Source organism: Monodelphis domestica, chromosome 3, assembly GCF_027887165.1.
Source record: "Monodelphis domestica isolate mMonDom1 chromosome 3, mMonDom1.pri, whole genome shotgun sequence".
NCBI lineage: Eukaryota > Metazoa > Chordata > Mammalia > Didelphimorphia > Didelphidae > Monodelphis > Monodelphis domestica.
In genome coordinates, this window is record NC_077229.1 from 17,572,096 (window position 1) to 17,592,828 (window position 20,733).

Consider the following 20,733-nt stretch of genomic DNA (forward strand, 5'->3'; position numbering starts at 1 on the left):
GACTTGGTGCCCTTTCTTCTCTGGCCTGGGAGGAGATGGCCGCCGCTGGCCTCCCTCCCTTCCGTCGTTCTTGGTGCTATTCTGACTTGTCAGCGAATGCAGAGCGGGCCCTTTTCTCCGGAGGGGCTGCCGAGGCTCGTGGGGAGCTGGGGGAGGGGAGCCTGGCGGCCTGGGCTCTCTCCCGGCCCAGCTTCCCGCTCTTCAGAACCACGGAGAGTTCCCGCAGCCCTGGGGCCACCTCCAGAGGGCATCCCTGCTGGGAGTTTCCTGGGGAGTGTCCCGGCCGCCGGTCACATTCCAGCCTGCCCGCTAGGCGGCTGCCCGATGTGGTTGGGGCTGTTCTGATCGGAGCACCGCTGCTCCTTCTCTCGGCCCTCACTCACTGCCCCCAATCCTAGAACGTCCAGTCTGGACGCGGGGAAGGCTCCAGTGAACAAGCGTCTAGAACCCGAGACGTGGAAGCCCAGAGCGAGAGGGGGTCGGGGGAGACCTAGAACCACGGCAGGCCCAGAGCGCACGGGGCGGGGGGGTTCGCCGGTTCACTAAGCGTTTCCCGGGCCCCAGGGAAGAGTTTCCGCCCTGCCGGGGCTTACATTGTGCTGGAGGGATTCGTCCGGTCTCAGTTCTGGGCTCCGGCGCACGGGGCGATGGCGGGGCAGGCGAGGGCTGGGCGCCAAGGTGGCACCTGAAGGAAGCGAGCCAGGGCGAGTCAGCGGCTGGCAGGGACTCGCGCCTGGCCAGTCCGCCAGCTCCCGACTCTTCTTCCCTGCCCCGAGGGCCCAGTTTCCTCCAGGGAGCGCCCAGCTCCGGGCTCTGCCACCTGTCTGGAGCATCCTTCAGGCTCGGCCCACTTGGTGTGGGCGTCCCGGGGCCGCTCTTTCCCCTCCCATTCGCGCTTGGAGATCCGGCTCAGTGGGCAGCATTAACGCCCTGGGGCCCCGCCCGAGGCCGTGTGCGGGGGGGGGGGGGCAGAGTGGGGCTGGGCACCCCAGGAGGGAAGGAGTTAACCGCCCCCCGCCCCCTCCTGGGCGAGCCAGCTCTACTTAAGAGGCGGCACCGGCAGCAGCGCTCTGGGCACTCCGTCCCTCCATCCTTCATCCCCTCCGGCGAAGGAGGCGGCGGGCAGGCCAGTCCGGGTCTGGGGGCTCAGCGGCGCCCAGGTGGAGGAGGCGGGAGGACTCAGGAGCCCCGCGCTCCAGGCCAGTCATGCAGTCCCTCGGAGGAGCGTTTGCTTGGCTCGCGCTGCCCCTGCTTGTCCAGGCGGCCCACAATGGTGAGAGGCCAGAGAGCCGGCGCCCACCCGCTTCCCAGCTCTGGCCGAGCCTCCCGGCCGGCGTGGCCAGTCCCGGGCTCGGGGCTGCTCCCTTTTCTTCTACACTTGTCTCCACTTCGGGCTCCGTCTCGGGCTCCCTCCGCCTCACCGGGTCCCTCCCCTCCCTTCCCCCTGGCTCCTCGGCCCAGGTGTCCGGCAGGGGCAGGTCACCTGGGCCGAGAGCCCCTCCCCTCCCCTCTCCTCCCGCCCCCTCCCTGCGGGCTGCTAAAGCGGCTGAGCCGGCCCTTCTGCCTCTGGGGCTGCCCCCTCCTTAACGCATCCCCCAGCCCAGGAGCTGCCTTCGCCTCGGACCTGCCGGCTCTGGGTCTGGCCCTCTGGCTGGGGCCGGGGGAGGAGGCAGACACGCAGGCACTGGACAGAGGCAGGGAGGCCCTTCAACCGCCTGGACGGGGAGACTCGGGGGGGCCCGTCCTGTGTGGGGCCGCCTCCTCCCGCCGCCCCACTCCCCCCCCCCCGCCAGGAGGGAACAGTGTGGGTGTGGGGGGCAGTTTGGGCTCTAACCCTGCCCCCCCCCCCCCCCCCCCCCCGTCTTCTACAGGCTCTTGGTGCTATGATTCCCAGAATCCCCACTGTGGTGAGTAGAGATGGTGGGGGTGGCAGCGCGAAGGGAGGGCCGGGTGTGCCTGTGTGTGTCTGAGCTACTTTGCACTGCGTGAACCTGGGAGGAATCTGGGCACACGGACCCCGGTGGGGGCGGGAGCTGCCGGGGCTCCGCTCGGGCATTCTTCGGCGCCCCGCGGTCAGCTCCTCTCGGTGGGGCCCGCCTTGGCTAACTCTCCTCCTTGGCTTCCAGGCCCCTCCCACTGGAAGGAGATAGCCCACAGCTGTGGGGGCTCGGCTCAGTCGCCCATCAACATAGAGCAGCAGCAGGTGCGCCTGGACCCAGGCCTGGGCCGCTTCATATTTGAAGGCTACGACTCGGCGCCCCGGGGCCCCTGGCGGCTCCTGAACAATGGGCACACTGGTCAGTCAGCCCAGAAAACCCTGGTGGGGGAAGCCGGGCCATACTGTCTGCTGCCATACTGAGCCTCCCTGGCAGGGGACAAAAACTTGGGGGGCCTCCAGGGACTCCCAGACAACTTTGGGAAGCACCACAGAGTTCTTGTGGAATGCCTGAGCCCCTGATGGCCAGCCTGGACAGTGAGGAGTTGGCCCCAGTCTGAGAATCGGGAGACGGTTCTAGTCTGAGTCCTGCAGCCACCAGGCTGCTCCTGGTCTGGATCACTCTGATCCACTTGTCCCTGGGGCCCCCCAGGCCACAGTGAGTGCTCAGAGGGCCTCAGTTTCCCTTGATGACAAGTTGTAGAGTCTAGGCAAGTTATTGCCCCTCTTTGGATCTGCAGTTCTGCATCTGGAAATTCCATTCCAGAACATTTGTTCATTGATGCTTCCCCTCTCCTCCCTTGGGGGAGAATATACATATCCAGGTACATCCACATCGGTGTATGTGGGATTCACAGAAGGAGAGAGAGAGGAGGCAGAATGGGGCAGGAGGGCTGCGGTATCTCCAGCACTTAGGAAATGCTTGAAGGAGGGGAGGCAGGACGTGGCTCCTGTGGCCAAGGCACCTGCTGCTGTAGGGAGGCTTCTGGAGTTCTTCCAGGGTCCTTCTGGGGCTAGTGCTGGGTTTGAGGGACAGCAAGGATCCATGAGGGGAGGGAGTCGGGCACAGCCTCTCCTGACCAGAGCACCCCTAGCATGGCTCTGCCTCAGCAGGATCTGGATGGAGGCAGGATCCCAGGGGGGGTGTAGGGAGGGCTTTAGGCCAGGTCCTCTGCATGCTGACCCCTCTGTGCCTGGCTGCCTTCTTTCCTCCAGTGGAGCTGAGCCTAGAGGGAGCCGGGGGCCAAGGCCAGCTGTGCATCCAGGGAGGGGGGCTGTCCCACAGCTACTGTGCCCTGCAGCTCCACTTCCACTGGGGCAGTCCCACAAGCAATGGCTCTGAACACACTCTGGATGGGCAGCGCCAGCCTATGGAGGTGAGGGGCCCGGGGCCCAGGGATTGCCAGGACAAAGGGGGATGGGTGTGAGTTCCACTTCAATTGAGGACTCAGTTTCCCTGTCATGCATACAAATGAGGTGGTTGGGCTGGGCTGGCCCCATTGGATTCCAGCCAGCAAACCCAAGGGGTTGATGTGTCTGTCTCTCTTCCAGATGCATGTGGTGCACATGAATACTCTCTATCAGAGTCTGGGGGAGGCCCGAGGCCATCCTAGAGGCTTGGCTGTGTTAGCTTTCTTTTTCAAGGTATGGCCAAGGCTGGGGATGGGCTGCTGCTTCTCCTGGTCTATGAGAAGAGGGGGAGAGGGCAGGAGAGTCAGGTCTGGGGACTGGGCAGGGAAACAGTTCATGTTTGGAAGTGGTCTAGGAGGGAAGGAGAGAGGAGAGAACAAGACAGAGAGAGGAGGGGGAGAGAGGGAGGGGAGAGAGAGAGGGAGGGGAGAGAGGGAGATGGAGATGGAGATGGAGAGAGGGAGAGAAAGGGGAAAGAGAGATATGAGGGAGAGGAGAGAGGGAAGGAGGGAGGGAGAGAGAAGAGGGGAGGAGAGAGGGGGAAGAGAGACTGGAGAAGAGAGGGAGAGAGAATAATCAGAGATTGAAATAGAGAGAAGGAGGGAGAGAAGAGGGGTAGGAGAGAGGGAGAGACAGAGATGGGGCAGCTAGATGGCTTGGTGGAAAGAGCTAGAACTAGAGACAGGAGGCCCTGGGTTCAAATGTGATCTCTGACATGTCCTAGCTGTGTGACCCTGGACAAGTCACTTAACCCACATTGTCTAGCCCTTCTTCCAGTTTGGAACCAAAACACAGTATTGATTCTAAGAGGAAAAGTGAGGGGTTTTAAAGATCGGGTGGGAGGGAGAGAGTAGGAAGGAACGAGACAGTCCATGGATGAATGAATGAATGAAAGCCTGTATTGTGATGCTGTGCCAATGAGGCCCCTTCTGCCTCCCCTGGCAGGTGCAGAACAAGGATAATGCCAACTACAACACCATTGTGTCTGGGCTGAGGAAAGTCTCCTACCAGGGTGAGGGCACCAGGGGCCAGAAGAGGAGAGGGGCAGGGACAGATGAAGGATGGGGAGGAGGGAGGTGGGAGGGGGCAGGACAGCTGGCCTGGGCACACGGGGTCCCTTCCATCTCCTCTGAACAGGGCAGTCTGTGGAACTGGCATCCACCTTCCGCCTGGAAAACCTGCTGCCAGAGCGAAGGCTCCTGTCTAGCTACTACCGCTACCTGGGCTCCCTGACCACGCCGGCCTGTGATGAGGTTGTGGTCTGGACCGTCTTTAAGGAGCCCATCCCCATTGGCAGGGCTCAGGTACGGGGGCCCTTCCCCCGTCTCCAGATGCAGGCTCTGGGGGCCCCGTGGGGCAGGGGTGCATGCCCTGCGTGACTGACCCACAGTACCTTTCTCCTCCCTTCCAGCTGGCCCAGTTCGTGTCCACCCTCCAGGCCAGCCCGGTGGATGCTCCCCCTGTCAGCATGAGGAACAACTTCCGCCCAGCCCAGCCCATCGGGGCCCGAAGGGTCTTTGCCTCCCCGAGCGGCGCCCCGGCCTTCTCCCCCTCTGCACAGATGTGGGCCCTGCTCTGGCTGCTTCTCGCCATGGCCTGTGTCGGGGTGCTCTGAGCTTCCTCAAGCTCGTACTGCAGGCCCAGCCTTGCCCTGCTTGCCCGGCCTCTGCTGGCTCCCTGTGGGGGGAGAGAGCCCAGGGTAGGGGAGTGCCAGGGCCAGCCCAGTGCTTGCTGTGTGTCGTTGGGGAAGTTGCTTAGATTCTCTGGACCCCAGCCTGCTCTACAGACTCAATGGATGTGGAAGGGCTGAGGAGGTTCAGCATCTGCTGGAGGAGCCCCAAGAAACAGCAGACTGAGAGGGGAGGCAGCAGGAGCTGGGGGTGAGCCTCCCCCCCTCCTTCTGAGCCCAGAGCCCGGGTGGCCCTTTGTAGGGCAAGCTACAGAACCCCCAATTAGGAGGTGCCCCAGGGACTGTCTAGTCTGGGCCTCTCCTGGTACCCTGTTCTATGGCCTGTTCCAGGCCTGCCCGTTTTTGCTTCCAGATCTGCCATCCCCTGTTCTAAGGGGCCTCCCAGCTCTGCCAGTCTGCCCTACTGTCGCTCCAGTCATGCCAGGCACCGCTGGGCTCGGCCACGTTTGTGTCCTCTTTCCCAGCTGCCTAGAGTCTCATTACCTCCTGACCTCCCTGTTCCCACCCCCACCCTAAGCACCAGAGACCAACAGAAGTTAAACCAGCCCTTCCTGGGCCAATTCTGCTGCCAGGATGCCCGCCTGTGTCCCCCCTCCTCCCTGTGCCCCCGGGTGCTGGGCGAGCAGGAAGGAGAGGCCAGGCTTTGTTAATAAACTCCATTTATCAGCTGCTGCCTTCTTACAGACTTCATTTTCAAGGAGGAGGGCAGGGCACGTGCCATCCTGCGGGGGCAGAGCCAGAGCCTGGGTGAAGAGAAGGGTCCGGGTGGCAGTGCCCAGGGAGGCTGAGAGGCTGCCGATGTGGGCAGGGCTGGGGCTCGGCGGTCGACGGCTCTGGCTGGTTGGGGGCTGCCACTCCCCGGGTACAGCGGCTTGGCAGGTGGCTGACGTGCCCGCTCCATCGGGCTCTGGCTGCTCCTCGAGGCTCAGCAGGAACTACAATAGAACCCAGACCCAGTAGTAAGGACAGGAGAGAGCCAGAGCCTGGGAGAGGGCACCAAGCCTCCTCCCTCCCCTTGGAGGGCAGGGCGGCTTGGAAAGGTGGTGCTGCTCGGCCCAGCAGCCATAAGCTGCCCAACATCCGCGCTGGCTCTGGGAAGTAAGAGGTGGGGCAGGGACTGTCCTGGGCTCTGCTGTGCCACCCCCACTCCCTCCCCCTCTTGGCAAGCTAAATCAAGGGGCGCCTGGTGTGGAAGCCACCATCTGAACCCCGTCAGCTCTGCCCCCCCCCCCCATTCTCTAGGAATATGGATCTCAGCCTAGTCTGCTCTCTTCTCCTTTCCTTATCTGTAAAATGGGTACAATGCTCTTTGTAGGGCTGCTGCAGGGAAAGTGCCCTAGAGGATGATGGGAAAGCAAGGGAAGAAGCCCCCGCTCTCTCCTCTCCTTCCCGAAATTCAGGCCCAGGCAAGGGGAAGTGGCCCTGGTCCTTTCTGCGGCTCCACAGGATAGCGGGGGACAAGCTTTCCTGCCTCAGCGGGGGATGGGGGGCGGAGGAATCTAGGCCTCGGGCCTCAAGCCGCCACCCTCGCCAGCCCCCCGGGCTTCCCTTTCAGGGCTCTGGAGTTTGCTCAGCATTCCCTCCCTTCCTAGACAATTCAAGGTTCAGAACTGACTTGTGGAGGAAAGCGCCCTCAGACGCCTCCTCCGAGCAGCCTTCCTGGCCCGCCCCGGAGGGTGACAATGCCCTCTCAGCCCTCATTCTCCCTTGGATGCCAGTGATCTGGGGAGCTGTCCCAGCAGCTGCCTCCTTAGACGGACAAGACGGTCCTCGGACCCTACAAACCATTTCTTCATCCTTCACAAGGGCTCCTTTTCACAGATGGGAAACTGAGGCCCGGGGAGGGCCAGGGCCCGCCTACCTGGGTTTCTGATGCCCGTCGGCGGGGGCCTCTCAGTCTCCGTCGGGCGGCGGCGGGCCCGTGGAGGGGGGCGCTGGAGACTTCTTGGGAGTTTTCTTTTCCGGGGGCTCGGAGCCTGCCTTGGGGGAGGTGGCGGAGAGCGCATTCACGGTGCTGATGGCGCGCAGCAGCGCCTGGCCGCGGCCGGGTGCCGGGGCTGGGGGGTCCTTGCGGGGCGCCGCGGGGGGTTCAGCTCCTGCCTTGGGGGCGGCGGCGGCGGCGGAGAGCGCATTCACGGTGCCGATGGCGCGCAGCAGCGCCTGGCCGCGGCCGGGTGCGGGGCCCGGGGCTGGGGGGTCCTTACGGGGCGCCGCGGGGGGCTCAGCGCCTGCCTTGGGGGGAGCGGCGGCGGAGAGTGCATTCACGGTGCTGATGGCGCGCAGCAGTGCCTGGCCGCGGGCAGGGGCCGGGGCTGGGGGGTCCTTGCGGGGCCCTGGTGGGGGCTCGGCGCCCGCTCGGGTGGAGGCGGTAGCGGCGGCGGCGGAGAGCGCGTTGACTGTGCCAAGAGCTCGCAGCAGCGCCTGGCCGCGGGCGGGGGCGGGCCCGGGGGCCCGGCGGCGGGCGGGGGCCGCGTCCTGAGGGGGTTGCGGGGGCGCACGGCCCAGGGCCTGGCGCAGCGCGGCCAGCTCCGCTGCTAGTTCAGCACGGAGGGCGTCGAGGCCGGCGCTGAGCTCGGCTCGGAGCCCCGCCAGGCCGGCCTGCAGCCGCCGCTCGCTCACCTCGAGCACGCCGGCCGGGTAGGTGGCGCCGCCGCGGGGCTCTCCACACACAGAGCACACGGAGCTCGCGGATCCCGGGGTGGGAGGCCCGGGGGGCACGGGGCCCGTGCGCTCCGCCGCCTCGTCTCCGCTGCCTAGCTTCGCGCCCCCAGGCCCCGCCGCCTGTGCCCGCAGCTGTCCTCGGAGCCGTGCCAGGCGCCCTGCGCCCCGCGCCTCCTCGCTGCCCTCGGGCCCTGGCTCCGCCTCCTTCCGCCGCCCCGCCAGGGCCCTTCGGGGCCCCGGGCCCCCCGGGCCGCCCGGCCTGGCCGCCTCCCCGGCCGCGATCGCCACCCCGGCCCCGGCCATGAGCCCCGGCCGGTCCTGGTGCGCTGCGCTGCCTTACGCTGCAGTGCGCTGCGCGGCCCTCGCGGCTCTGCCTCCGCCCGTAGCGCCCAGAGGCTGCCGAGCTGCTCCCGGGAGTCCCGGGGCCCGAAGGCGGGGCCGGGGGAGCCAGCCCGGGGCAGCGCAGCCCTAACAACGCGTCCCCGGGGCCCGGGGCCCGAGGGAGCGGCTGTGGGAACCTCTGAGGGAGTGGGGGGCGGGGACAACCGAAGCCCGGGCGGTGGCCCTGCCCCCCCCCCGCCCCCTCAGCCTCCTTGGGAGCTGGCTCGGCCCAGGGGTTACGGGGTCCGACCTTGACGCTTTACAGTCGAATCCAGGGGGACTGAGGGGGAGGACTGGAACCCAGCTCCTTGGACTCTGCCTTGCCCCCATCGCCTCCCGAAGGAGCTTCATCCGCCCTTCCAGCTCTCAGTCCTGCTGTCCTCCTGGGGCCGTCGGGAAAGGGGCCTTGGGCTGCGGGAGGCGGGATGGGAGCCTGAGGAACAAGTTAGGAGAACAGCGCGGGCCGAGGCGGGCTGTGAGAGAGCCCCGGACGTCTTGGCCTCCCCGACTCTTCGCAATCCCTGTTTGATCCTCCAATTAAGGAAGGGGAGGCCGGGAAGACAAGAGCGACAGAGCCCGAGCCCGAGCCCGAGGGAGGGGGAGGCGGGCGGAGACGGAGGCTGGAGTGGGATGATTCTCTTCGGAGCCCCCTAGGCCAGAAGCGGCGAAGGGAGAGAGCACGTGACGCGCCCGAGGAAGCTCCCTCCTCCCAGGTCCGCGCGCGCACTCGGAGGCCGGGATCTCTCCAAGGTACCACTCTGGGCAGTGGCATCTCCCAGGGGAATCCAGTTATCTCCCGGCCCCACGGAGGAGGCCTGGGATGTTCCAGGGAAGGAACTGAATTCCCCGCCAGTTTTTATTGCAAGAGCAAATTTTGGATCATAAATTCGGAGCTGGGAGGGCCTTTAGAGGCCCTCATCTGGCCTTTCACCTCATTTACCAGAGGAGGAAACCGAGGCACAGAGCTGCCATCCCGCCCAGATAGGTGGAGGGATCCCAAACGTCCAGCTGGAGAACAAGTCAGAGACCATTTAGCCCAACCGCTTATGTGACAGATGAGGAGACTGAGCCCCAGGGAATTGTGACTTGTCCAAGATCATACGGGTATTAAGGAGCAGAGGCTGGACTTGAACCCAGGTCCTCTGACTCTTCTGACGTTTCACATGCCGTCCCATCTGGCCATGACTGGCCCTTTGTAGCTCCGCTCAAGCTCAGCTCCGCTACAGCCTGGTCTCTGACCTCCCTGGCACCAAGCTGCTTCTCATCTCCCCCTGGGCAGGGGGGCCCTATGGAGATTGCAGAGCCCTCCCAGGGCTGGGAACAAGCAGGGATTTTCCTCTTTCCCAGCGTCCCCCTCTCCCTATTGTGCTCTGCCCCAGGCCAGCCCCAGTCCACTGGGGCCCCGCCAGGTGTGTGTAAGATAATGAGACAGAGCTTAACAAACACTCCACCACTTACACACCAAGTGAGCCCTGGCCCCTGGAGAGCTCTAGGGAGCCTGGCATCGCTGGCATCGTGGTAGGGGCCCTCTCTGGGAATTAGCTGCAGGGCCAGGCTAGGAGTGGGCCAAGCAATCGTTCTCCCTGCTGTGGAGTTAGCAGAGCCCGGCAGGCACTTTATCTGCCCCTGCTCCCCTTGGCAGCCCACCCCACAAAGCTCTGAGGTTTGGGGTAGAAGCTTCCAGCAAAATGGAAACTCCTGGAAGGCAGGGACCAAAGTTTGTCTTTGTATCCCCCCTCTCTCCAGAGAGCCTGGCACACTGTTGTCGTTGGGTCTGAGACCCCATTTGGGGCTTTCTTGGTCTTCTCCAGCCCATTTGACAGATGAGGAAACTGAGGCAGAGTTAAGTGACTTGCCCAGAGTCACACAGCTAGGAAGTGTCTGAAGCTCAATTGGAACTCGTGAAGATGAGTCTTCTGATTCCAGTCCTGACCTCTATGCACTATGGTGCCACCCTGGTGTGCCTGGCACATAGTGGGTGCTTAATAGAGGCTTGTTCAATTGAATTGAATGAAACCAAAGAGGCTGTAGAGGTGGCAGATACCCTAAAGACCATCTAGCCTAGTGGTTCCCAAACTTCAGATGGCCCCCCTGAGCATACCTGAAATTCTTCAAGGAGTCTTTAAAGTCAAAATGAGTTTCCTACTAATTCCAAGACATTTACATTTTTAACCCCTTACCTTACTGTGTGTTGGTTTGGGGCAGAAGAGTGGTAAGAACTAGGCAATGGGGGTGAAGTGACTTGCCCAGGGTCACCCAGCTAGGAAGTGGCTGAGACCAGATTTGAACCTGGGACCTCCCATCTCTAGGCCTGGCTGTCAATCCACTGAACTACTCAGCTGCTCCTCATTCATTCATTCATTCATTCATTCATTCATTCATTCATTCATTCATTTTTTTTAAACCCTCACCTTCCATCTTGGAATCAATACTGTGTATTGGTTCCAAGGCAGAAGAATAGTAAGTGCTAGGCAATGGGGGTTGCTTAAGTGACTTGCCCAGGGTCTCACAGGTGGGAAGTGTCTGAGGTCAAATTTGAACCCAGGACCTCCCATCTCTAGGCCTGGCTCTCCATCCACTGAGCAACCCAGCTGCCCCAACATCCATATTTCTTTTTTTTAACTTTCTTTTTATTTTTTCATTGACTGTCTTTTAAATTGTATTTATTATGTTTTTTTTTTTGGGAAATTTTTATTGAATTAGTTAATTTAGAATATTTTTTCATGGTTAAAAGATTCATGTTCTTTCCCTCCCCTCCCATAGCCGAAGCACGATTCCACTGGGTTTAATGTATCATTGATCAAGACCTATTTCCATGTTATTGATATTTGCACCAGGGTGATTGCTTAGAGTCTACATCCTCAATCCTATCCCCCTCGATCCACGTGATCGAGCACCAACACCTATATTTCTAATATGGCAAGTACCAGTATTTATAATCTATGCACACAAAAGCTCTTGGTGGGGTCCTCACTAATTATTAAGAGTATAAAGGGAGGCAGCTTGGCCTAAAGATGCGAGGTCCTGGGTTCAAATTTGACCTCAGACATTTCCTCAGAGAAATCTCAGAGAGGCTCACCATCTGCCATCATGAACACTGGGGGAGCCCTCCTACTAAGATGGATCAGAGTCCCTCGTTGTATCGGCGGAAGATCCACATCAGCTCTAGCGTCTTCGGTCTCTCCTGGTCCCAGCTCCCATCTTTGGTATCCATCTCGCCCATCTTTGGGTCAGCCACAAATCCAGTGAGCATGCTCTCTGGGTCTAGCTTGTCCTCGTCACTCTTCTACCTTAGAGCCAAGAGACCCTGAGAACCAAAGCCCGGGGTTGCTGATCTAGTCCTGGCCCCCTAACCATACAATGAGAACAACATTGCCATTGCCGTCTACACCGTGCGCTTATGAAAAGCCACTGAATGGATCGATGTGTGAATTTCATTTTTCTCCATAACTACTCACCTCTTCTTTTGCTCACACATTTCCCCTGTGAGTCTCTGAAGCCAGGCTGTTCCCATAAGTCACTGTGGGTGGCATGCCTTAGCCCACTTACCCAGCTCCCTGCCCCCACCATAGAGGACTCCCATTTCCCAGAGGGCTTTGAGAAGCTTTACAAACCCTTTGCCAAGAATAAGCTAGTGGCAAGCAGACTTTCATCCAGGGTTTTTCATAAGTGAAATTCATTCATTCAGTGGCTTTTCATAAGCCCACGTTGTAGATGGCAATGGGATCATTGTTCTCACTGTACAGAGGGGGGATGGGCGTGTCCCTCACACAAAACTTCCTGCAGGGCTGGGGTTCCAGGGTTTCCACTACACCACAGTTACCCTCACGTAGATGAAGTCTGGAACCGATACTTGGTCAGGTTCCCAGAGGACAACTATCTCTGTCTCCTCTCAGAACCCTTGGACCCACCAGCTTGAAGAATTAGATTATTTAGTTTCCAATTAATTTTGAATTTGTCCCTCCATGAACCCTTATTAATTATGGTTCTTATTGTATTATCATCTGAAAAAGTTGCATTTATTATTTCTGCCTTTCTGCATTTGGCTGTGAAGTTCTTATGCCCTAGTCCAGTGATGGTGAACCTTTTAGAGACAGAGTGCTGCATTCCCTAGACCGAGTGCCATGCTCACCCCCTCCAGACACTGAGTGCCACATCCCATCCCACCTCACCCCCTTTCCCCAGGCAGAAAGGGAGGAATCACTCCCATTGGGCTGCTAGGCTGAGGGTTGGGTGATGAGAGGCATGTGTGGAGAGGGGGAGGAGAGTGGCTGAGGGTTCTGTTCCCTCCAGCTCTGCTCCTCTCCAGCTATGTGCCACACTGTGAGCTAAGTTCCCTTCAAACCTAGCTCCTCTCCAACCCCACCATGGGAATCACTTCACCATAGACTCAACAGGCTGCCATCTGCACTGAACCCTCATGCAGTATGTGAGCCCCACTCCCCACCCTAGCACCTTACCCCAGACAGGGGAGGGAGGAAGCACTCCCATTGGGCTACTGGGCAGAGGGGCAGGGGAAGTGAGGAATGTCCTCAGTGACATGAAGAAGGGGAGGAGAACAGCTCTGCTTTAGTCCCTCTGGCTTTCTAGTAACAAACTCTGGCAGGCAACTGCAGGTGCACCCACAGGGAGGGCCCCATGTGCCCTTTCTGACACACATGCCATAGGTTCACCATCACAACCCTAGTAAATGGTCAATTTTCTATATGTACCACATGTTGCTAAAAAGTAGGTATATTCCTTTTTGTTCCCTTTCAGTTTTCTCCAGATATCTATTAACTCTAAGTTTTCTAAAATTTCATTCTAAAATTCCCTTACTTCTTTCTTATTTATTTTTTGGTTAGATCCTCTCAGAATCCTGAAAGGTTCTGAGATGTCTTTTTTAATGCTATTTTCTTAAGCCCCCATTCAGGAGTATTCTTTATAACACCAATCACTAAATGCTGTCAGGATCTCTAAGCCATTGATCAAACCAGTATTTATCATTAATGTCACCAATTATTCAGTAACTCCTACAAGTGGAAATTTATGAGAAGTTATAGTTCAAAGCACACAGCATTTCCTCCCACACTGGGGCACTCCCTCCTTCGAGTATCTCCGTCCTTGGGGAGAATGGGCTCAAACTTCAAAGCATTGCTATGAAGCATTCATTTCACCAACTTTATTTCCAAATTTAGTTTGGCCATTAGAGAGAGTTGCTCCCTGTCTCTGAACTGCTGGGTTGGATCCCAAAGGCACATCCTCAGAGCTCTCTTCCTCACTAGACTTGGCTGCCAACAAACTCTGGGATGGATTCCAGGTCCTGGAAATCTGGCAGCTCACTCCTTCAGCCTCTTGAAGCTCATAAAGCTGCCATCTCCTCCAAGCAGGAAAGACCTGGAGGCCACCTCGGCAGCTCTGGTGGGGACAGCAGGATGTTTTTGCTGCTGGAGTGTCGCCTCTCTTCTTACCTGGAGACTTACAGAAGTTATTGCCTCAAACACCTCTGGGAAAAAGGAAGGTCCAATCAGACTCTGGGGCCCTTTTCTCAATTCTGCTTTGTAGTTACCCAAAGGCTCCAGAACATCTGAAGGTGCTTCAAAGAGGAGAGCAGGACCTTCCATCATACATGCTCAGAAACAAGTTTGTTCAACATCCACATGGGGAACCGCAGCCTCCAGAGTATGATCTTGAGCACTGGGCTCCCACTGGCAAAAGAATTATTAACCTCCCAGCATCCCTTCCCTCCACTGACTTTGTCCTCCCCAGAACTGGCCCTCAGCACCTCATATCTGGACCACTGCAGTAGCTGCTGGGAAGTCTGCCTGCCTCAAGTCTTGCCCCACCCTAGTCCATTTAGCCACCCAAATGATTTTCCAAAGTCTTAATGCTCAGATCTGATCAGGTCTTCCCCTACTGAATAACCTCAATGGCTCCCTATTGCCTTCTTCTTGGCTTTTTTTTTTAACCCTTACCTTCCGTCTTGGAGTCAATACTGTGTATTGGCTCCAAGGCAGAAGAGTGGTAAGGGCTAGGCAATGGGGGTTAAGTGACTTGCCCAGGGTCACACAGCTAGGAAGTGGCTGAGGCCAGATTTGAACCTAGGACCTCCTGTCTCTAGGGCTGACTCTTAATCCAATGAGCTACCCAGCTGCCCCTTTCTTCTTGGCTTTTAAAGCCCTCCATAACCTGGCTTCTTCCTGCTTCTGCAGATGTCGGACACATTTATCTCTTCCATACCATGCCACTGGCCTCTTTGCCACGGATCCTCTTGATTAGGACACTCGTCTCCCTAGTCTGGGAATTTTCCCTGGATGTCTCCTATGCCTGGAATTCCCTTGAGCTGCTGGAAAGTAGGTGTGAGCAGAACACAGACGATGAGGAAGGGAGTGATGTGAAACCTGATGGGAAAGGTAAGAAGGAACCACCCTGCAGAGGGCTTCCAATGGCAGCCTGAGGATTCTGGGATTTATTCTAGAGGCCACAGGTATTCACAATACCATATTGGAGTATTTTTTAAAACTATTTAGTTACATCTTTATGACCCCATTCTTGGCAAAAATACTGGATTGGTTGGCTTTTTTCTTCTTCAGCTCATTTTACAGATGAGGAAACTGAGGCCAACAGGGTTAAGTGACTTGCCTAGGGTCATACAACTAGTGTCCAAGGTCAGATTTGAACTCATAAAGATATGTCTTCCCCACTGCAGACCCAGGACTCTATCCACTGTGCCACCTAGCTGCCCATTCAAGTATTTCAGGGCTATAATTTTGACAGTTGTGTGGAGGGTGCATCTAGCACAGGAGATTAGATGAATTAGAGGGCTATTACAATAGCCAAGAAGTTCCCAGTGAGCTCAAAGACTTATCAAAAGAAAGTCTAGTGAGGGGCAGTGAGATAAAACTCAGGCCTGGAGTTGGGAGGGCCTGGGTTCAAATCTGGCCTCAGTTACTTCCTAGTTGTATGACTCTGAGTAAGTCACTTAACCTTGATGACCTAGCCCTTGTTGCTCTTAGAAGCCATCCTAAATATGAAGATGCACTAAATATGGATTCTAAGACAGAAAGCAAAGGTTTAAAAAAATTAAGTACAAATAGGGAAACTGAGTCTCAGATGAATTTTCTTATAGGCAATAGCTCTCCCAAATGAGTGTGACCCATAGGAATTAAATTTATAATCTCTAATAATAAAAATATTATGTTTTATGAGGTTTATTAAAGGTTGTTAGAAATCAAGGAATAAAGAGGATACAAAATAAAAACCACGTGCCCATGACTGATCAGCCATTTTCAGCCATCCCCACTCACCACCATCACTGCTGATTGTTGCCCAAAAAGAGGATGTGGGAGGAGTTACCGCCAGTTAAATACCAATAATGTGATCCTGCCAAGGTGGAGACGCAGGAGAGAGTATAGGGAATTCTGGGAAATACTAAGGACTTCTGGGGAATGAAGTCAAAGGTTCAAAATCTCCATTTATACAGACCTTCTTGAAGGCAAAAACCAAAGTCTTGATTTTTCCATTTCTATCCTCATTATTTAGCAGTGCTTAGACCATGGTAAGTACTTAAGTGCTTTTTCCATTCATTCATTCATTCATTCATTCATTCACTCACTCACTCACTCACTCACTCATTCACAGAGATGAAGTGACTTGCCCAGGGAGGAGAGGGTCAGCCCAAACTGTTCCCCAGCTCTTTGGCCCCTAATCTCAAGCTCTTCTTAACAGCGAGCTTCCTGCTCTCTCCACTTGATCATGCTTCCTTCCCTTCTCCTCCATTCCCTGATCCCCACCTCCATCCCCCCTTAGCCCTGGCTGCTGGAGGCCATGGCCCTCAGCCTTCTCCCTGACTCTGCTGCCATGACATGCCCAGAGTTCCTAGCATCCCTTGCTTCTCCTGCTCATCAGCCATTTAAATAGGGAACTTCGTAATAACAGAAGAGAAAAAGCATTTCTGGGCTTGAAGACAGAAACTGGGCTTACTGGAATTCCGGTTCTATGGCTAACCACCTATATGATCTTCTCTTCGGGCCTCAGTGTTCCAATCTGTATAATGAGTAGAGGTGATCTAGGGAGTGCCTTGGGGCACTGTCAGCTCTGACATTCTGGGAAGCTCTTCCTCAGTTGCAGAATGGGAGTGTGAGTGAGCAGTGAGGGCCTTATCCCCTTCCCAGAGTCCAAAATCCCCAAGCAGAGGAAGCCTGGTGTCGGCTTTTAGAGCGGTTGTCCTGGGCGGCTTCTCCTTGGGCGATGGCTATGCCTTTCTTGGTCTCTCTGCCTCCAGGATTCAGCTCTGATCTTCTAGGGTTGCCTCTGATTTCTGGGATCAAGTATGATCTCCCCCCTTGGCATTTAAAGGCCTTCCTTCACAAGCAGGTCTCCTGATTCCTTTTCAGGCTAGCCAGACTGTCCTTCCTGCTCTTTCCATGGATGCCAGGCCTGGCATGGTGTCCCTCTTCACCTCCATCTTGGCAGTCCTCAGCTCCCTCCAAAGACCGGGCTCATGCGGTTCCTCCTAAACGAAGTGTGTCCCATGGAGCCTCCCTCGTTGCATGGACGTCCTATTGGCTTTGCCGGTCTTTCGTCCAGCTCGTTTCACTCAGGAGACAGTGTGACTGTCCTTCAAAGGCAGGGACAGTTTGGTTTGGCCTTCGTAGCCCAACAATTCAGACCAAGGCTTGAGTTGTCCCCAGGCGCACCTCAGGCCTGTAAGAAATATGTTTGAATGAATGAATGAATGCATGCATGCATGAGGGATGAGTGAGGGGATCCTTCTTGGAGCCCCAGTTTAGAATCTGAGTTGACTGGCTGCTCTCCCTCACCTATCTCTCCCTTCACTAAGCCTCATCCTTCCGGCACTTTCCCATCAAGCCTCCTCTGGGCCATCAGCTCCCTTCCAGGCTCTCCACACTCCAATCTTATGGCCCCAAAGCTTCCTGAGTGACCATTCAGAGTATTGCTGAGTACTGTCACACCTCTCTTTCACAGCTCCAAGATGAAAGGCAAAATCTGCAGTTTGGCATTCGAGGCTCTCCACCATCTGCCTATCATTTGCCTTTTCTACCTTATTTCCAATTACCCCCCTTTATCCATTCTCCAGTCTAGTCAGCTCGGCCCTCTAGCTGTCCCTTATCCAAGCCATGCCATCTCCCACCTCTGGGCCTTTGTCCACGTTATTTCCCCAGGTCTGTAATGTCCTTTTCCTTCCCCACCACCTCTTAGAAGGTTTGGCTCCCTCCACAGCACCACTCCAGGGTCTAGATCTACTATGGCTAGATCAACTAGATCAATGACTGGGGCCCATGCCTGCTTAGAGCCTGGGATCTTCCTCCTTTCTCCTGCCCTCAAGGTTACCTCTGAGGCTCCTGGGATCCTGAGCCTGAGGTCCCCAAAGCCCTGGTGAATCTGTCTGCCAGGCAGGCCCAGGCTGGGCCCCTTCCCACAGCCCTCCCTTAGCCTCTGGCTCCCCCTCCCTCCCCGCCTCCTCTCATCTGGGATGATTTTATTAAAGGGATCTTAATTGGGGGTTGGTGTTGGGGGAAGCTGGTGGGGAGAGGCCCTAATGAGTCCATGGGGAGAGGGCACAGCAGTTGTCTCTGGATCCCAAGGCAGAGGGTGACTCAGCAAAACATGGGAGATATGGGAGAACAGAGGCTATGGAGGGTCCTGGGAGGGGAATCTCAGTCATGAGTGACTTTAGAACTCAGAACCGAGAATGTGAGTGTTGGGTCCTTAGAGCATAGCCAGTCTGAGCTGGAGGGTGCTTTTAGGACCTAGTACATCAACGCTGGGAATGTTTTTAGAACACTGAATGGAGATATTCAGAAGGATCTTAATGGAGCTGAGAAGAACCTTAGAACAGAGAATGACAGAGCTGGAAAGAAATCCAGAACAGGAAATGTCAGAGATGAGTGGGGGCTCAGAGCAGGGGATGTAGGCCCTGGAAGTGTCCTTAAATAGAGGATGTCAGGGCTTAAATAGAGGATGACTTAACAGTCAGTCAACCCAAGTCTCCTTCCAGAGAGGGCGCAAGTGAAGCCCAAAGAAGGACCTACGGCATCATCACTAGTCAATGTTAGAGCAGGGATTCAGTCAGTTTTTTGCCTGTCCCCAGAGCCTAGGACACCTTCCTTCCATTCTTAGAATCCCTAGTTGTCTCCAGAGCTCAGCCACAATGGCACCTCCTCCAGGAAGCCCTTCTGGATCCCTCTAGTTGCCAGCCACCCCCACCATTGCCTCATTTATTGTGTTATATTTTGTATTTACTTTTTTGTGTACGTGTTGTTTCTTCCATCAGAAGAGAAACTCTTGGGGATCAGAGATCTCTGGTTTTTATTTTTCTGTTCTCTTCCCAGCATTGGAACTTAATGGCCTCATCTGGGCGAGAGATTCTGAACCTTCTGGGTACCGGTTCCTTGGGTACTCTAGGGAAGTCTAGGGTCCTTCTCCAAATACAATTTTCAATGCAGAAAATAAAGTCCTTGGGATGACAAAGGGACACAACTTGGTTGAAATACAGTTGCAAAAGTATTTTATTTTATAATTTTTTAAACCCTTGCCTTCCATCTTGGAATCAATACTGTGTATTGGTTCCAAGGCAGAAGAACAGTAAGGGCTAGGCAATGGGGGTTGCTTAAGTGACTTGCCCAGGGTCACACAGCTGGGAAGTGTCTGAGGCCAGATTTGAACCCAGGACCTCTCATCTCTAGGTCTGGCTCTCCATCCACTGAGCTACCCAGATGCCCCCTATCAAAGTATTTAAAAAAAAAAAAAACACCTCAAAGCAGTTCTCAGATGAAGAAATTAAAACTCTCTCTAGGCACCAGAGAAAATGCTCCAAATCCCTGGATAGCATGTAGGAGTCAAAGATGCTGATCTTGGAGATGTCCCTGACAGCCGTGGCCTCCACATGCGCCTCAATTCCGGTTACTGCTTGACTTTAGTTGTTGGCTTCGTTTATCTTGTCAACTAGACTGTATCATCCATCTGGATCTGATCTTTCTCCTGGCCACCCGCTTCTTCCCCAAAACCCAGAGCCCAAAGAACCAATTGCTCAGGACATTCATTCATCAGGTCCATTCTAAGTCTCCTCTGGACTTTGTTTGCTGCTTCAGAAGTCATATCAAAGTGAGCTGGAGAAATGGAAGGAGGTCACCAAGGAGAAGAGCATGGCTTCTCCTCTGGACATCTCAGTGCCCAGTGTTGGGGCCTCCAGCTTGAGTAGAATTGGATAGAGAGCATCACTCTGGACATTCTTGCTTGCTCAGAGTTTAGAGGGATGGAAGCCTCCAGTTAATGTCTTCTTTGGGTTGATTCGTCTTTGATACGGGCGCCGGATCAGAAACCTGAACAGAGATCATTTCCTAAAAGAGGGTGCAGGGGAGCACAAGTACTTGCACCTCCAGGGGAGCAGGGGCCCTTCTTGGGTGAAGGCCAAAGCTCAGACTGGGAGGGAGAGTCTTGGCCATACCTCTTCCAGGATAATCGTGGAAGCCCCCCAAAACTTGTGGACCCCCCCAGATCTAGCTTTGCAAACAGCAGCCCCAAAGCCGAAGCCCAGCAAGGTGCCTCCCCACAGATGGAGGTGGCGATGGGCAGTGACCCTCATGTTCCGATGTCCTGTATTTCCTACTTGTTTCTGCATTAGTCAAGCATAAATTGAAGAATTTGGGTTAACCATTGTGTATTGTTAATCATCTGAGCTGGTTCTGCCCTGTTCTGCTCTGTGCACCAGCTCGGTGCTGTTCTGTACTACTAATTTTCTCTTATTGTTCTGTATTTACCTTCGTTCTGACCTGTTAGGCATTATTAATGACCCAGAATGGCTGTCCACAGTACTCTAGCTCTCCTCTATTCCCATATTTGATGAAGGCATTCCAGAAGGGTAGCCAGGCGTCTCCTGCACTGACAAATAATGGCAGATGGGACAATGGAGGAAACATGGGACATGCTCACTAAGGGCTCTGGCAGTTCAGAGGAATCCTCCAAACCTGTGCATGCTCCTTGTTTCCTTCTGGTGTCTTCAAGATCATCTATGATGTGTCAAACCCCAAAGCATACCTCTAACACCCCATAACACCCAGGGGTGGGCTTCTCTGAGAAAAGGAGGAGATTTTCCTGGAATGAGAGGCAATAAGGCCCCAGGCCCTCAATAAATATACAAACCCTCCTCCGTACCTTAGGCTACTCTATCAGCCCAGGGTTAGGGTGCTACTCCATCACCCTTTGGGCTACTACACCAGTCCCAAGGCCATTCTACTAGCCCCAAGGCAATTTCACCAGCCTAAGCTATTATATTATCTTTAAAACTTCTTCTAGATATAAAATTCTTTCATTCTTCTGGATTGAATGGAATTGAGATCTAGCTACAAACTTGGGTGTATTTTCCCACAACACTACCCCCAGTGAGCAAAGCCCAAGTTTAGCTTAAATTTCAAAGTCCAAAAATAGTCTGGAAAAATGAGCAAATAATAACAACAACAGCAACAAAAAGAACTGGACCATAAAGTTACTATGGTGGCAGGGAAGACCAAAACCTAAACTTAGACGAAGACAAGTGTGAAAACAGTTACAAGAAGAATCTCAAAGAAAAATGCTAAATGGATCCAAGGCCAGCAAGAATTCCTAGAAGAGTTAAAGAGATAAGAGTGGTAGAGAAAAAAATAAAAAAGAAGTG

The 20,733-nt window shown here is 55.6% G+C and overlaps 3 protein-coding genes across 3 annotated transcripts; 1 reads left to right on the plus strand and 2 right to left on the minus strand.

The window, feature by feature from the left end:
• The first annotated feature begins 893 nt into the window (after window positions 1-893).
• On the plus strand, window positions 894-5,704 carry LOC103105320 (carbonic anhydrase 15-like). Its single transcript, XM_056821429.1, has 8 exons — window positions 894-1,273; window positions 1,872-1,907; window positions 2,127-2,297; window positions 3,152-3,312; window positions 3,488-3,580; window positions 4,292-4,358; window positions 4,484-4,650; window positions 4,758-5,704. The coding sequence occupies exons 1-8, from the start codon at window positions 1,207-1,209 to the stop codon at window positions 4,959-4,961; spliced, it is 966 nt and encodes a 321-aa protein (XP_056677407.1). The 5' UTR covers window positions 894-1,206; the 3' UTR covers window positions 4,962-5,704.
• On the minus strand, window positions 5,679-7,160 carry LOC103105491 (keratinocyte proline-rich protein-like). The gene is made up of 2 exons (XM_007490459.3): window positions 6,898-7,160; window positions 5,679-5,971 (listed from the first exon to the last, which is right to left on the minus strand). The coding sequence occupies exons 1-2, from the start codon at window positions 7,040-7,042 to the stop codon at window positions 5,730-5,732; spliced, it is 387 nt and encodes a 128-aa protein (XP_007490521.2). The 5' UTR covers window positions 7,043-7,160; the 3' UTR covers window positions 5,679-5,729.
• On the minus strand, window positions 7,043-8,000 carry LOC130458037 (protein FAM246C). Its single transcript, XM_056820923.1, has 2 exons — window positions 7,109-8,000; window positions 7,043-7,050 (listed from the first exon to the last, which is right to left on the minus strand). The coding sequence occupies exons 1-2, from the start codon at window positions 7,998-8,000 to the stop codon at window positions 7,043-7,045; spliced, it is 900 nt and encodes a 299-aa protein (XP_056676901.1).
• Between the last annotated feature and the right edge of the window lie 12,733 nt (window positions 8,001-20,733).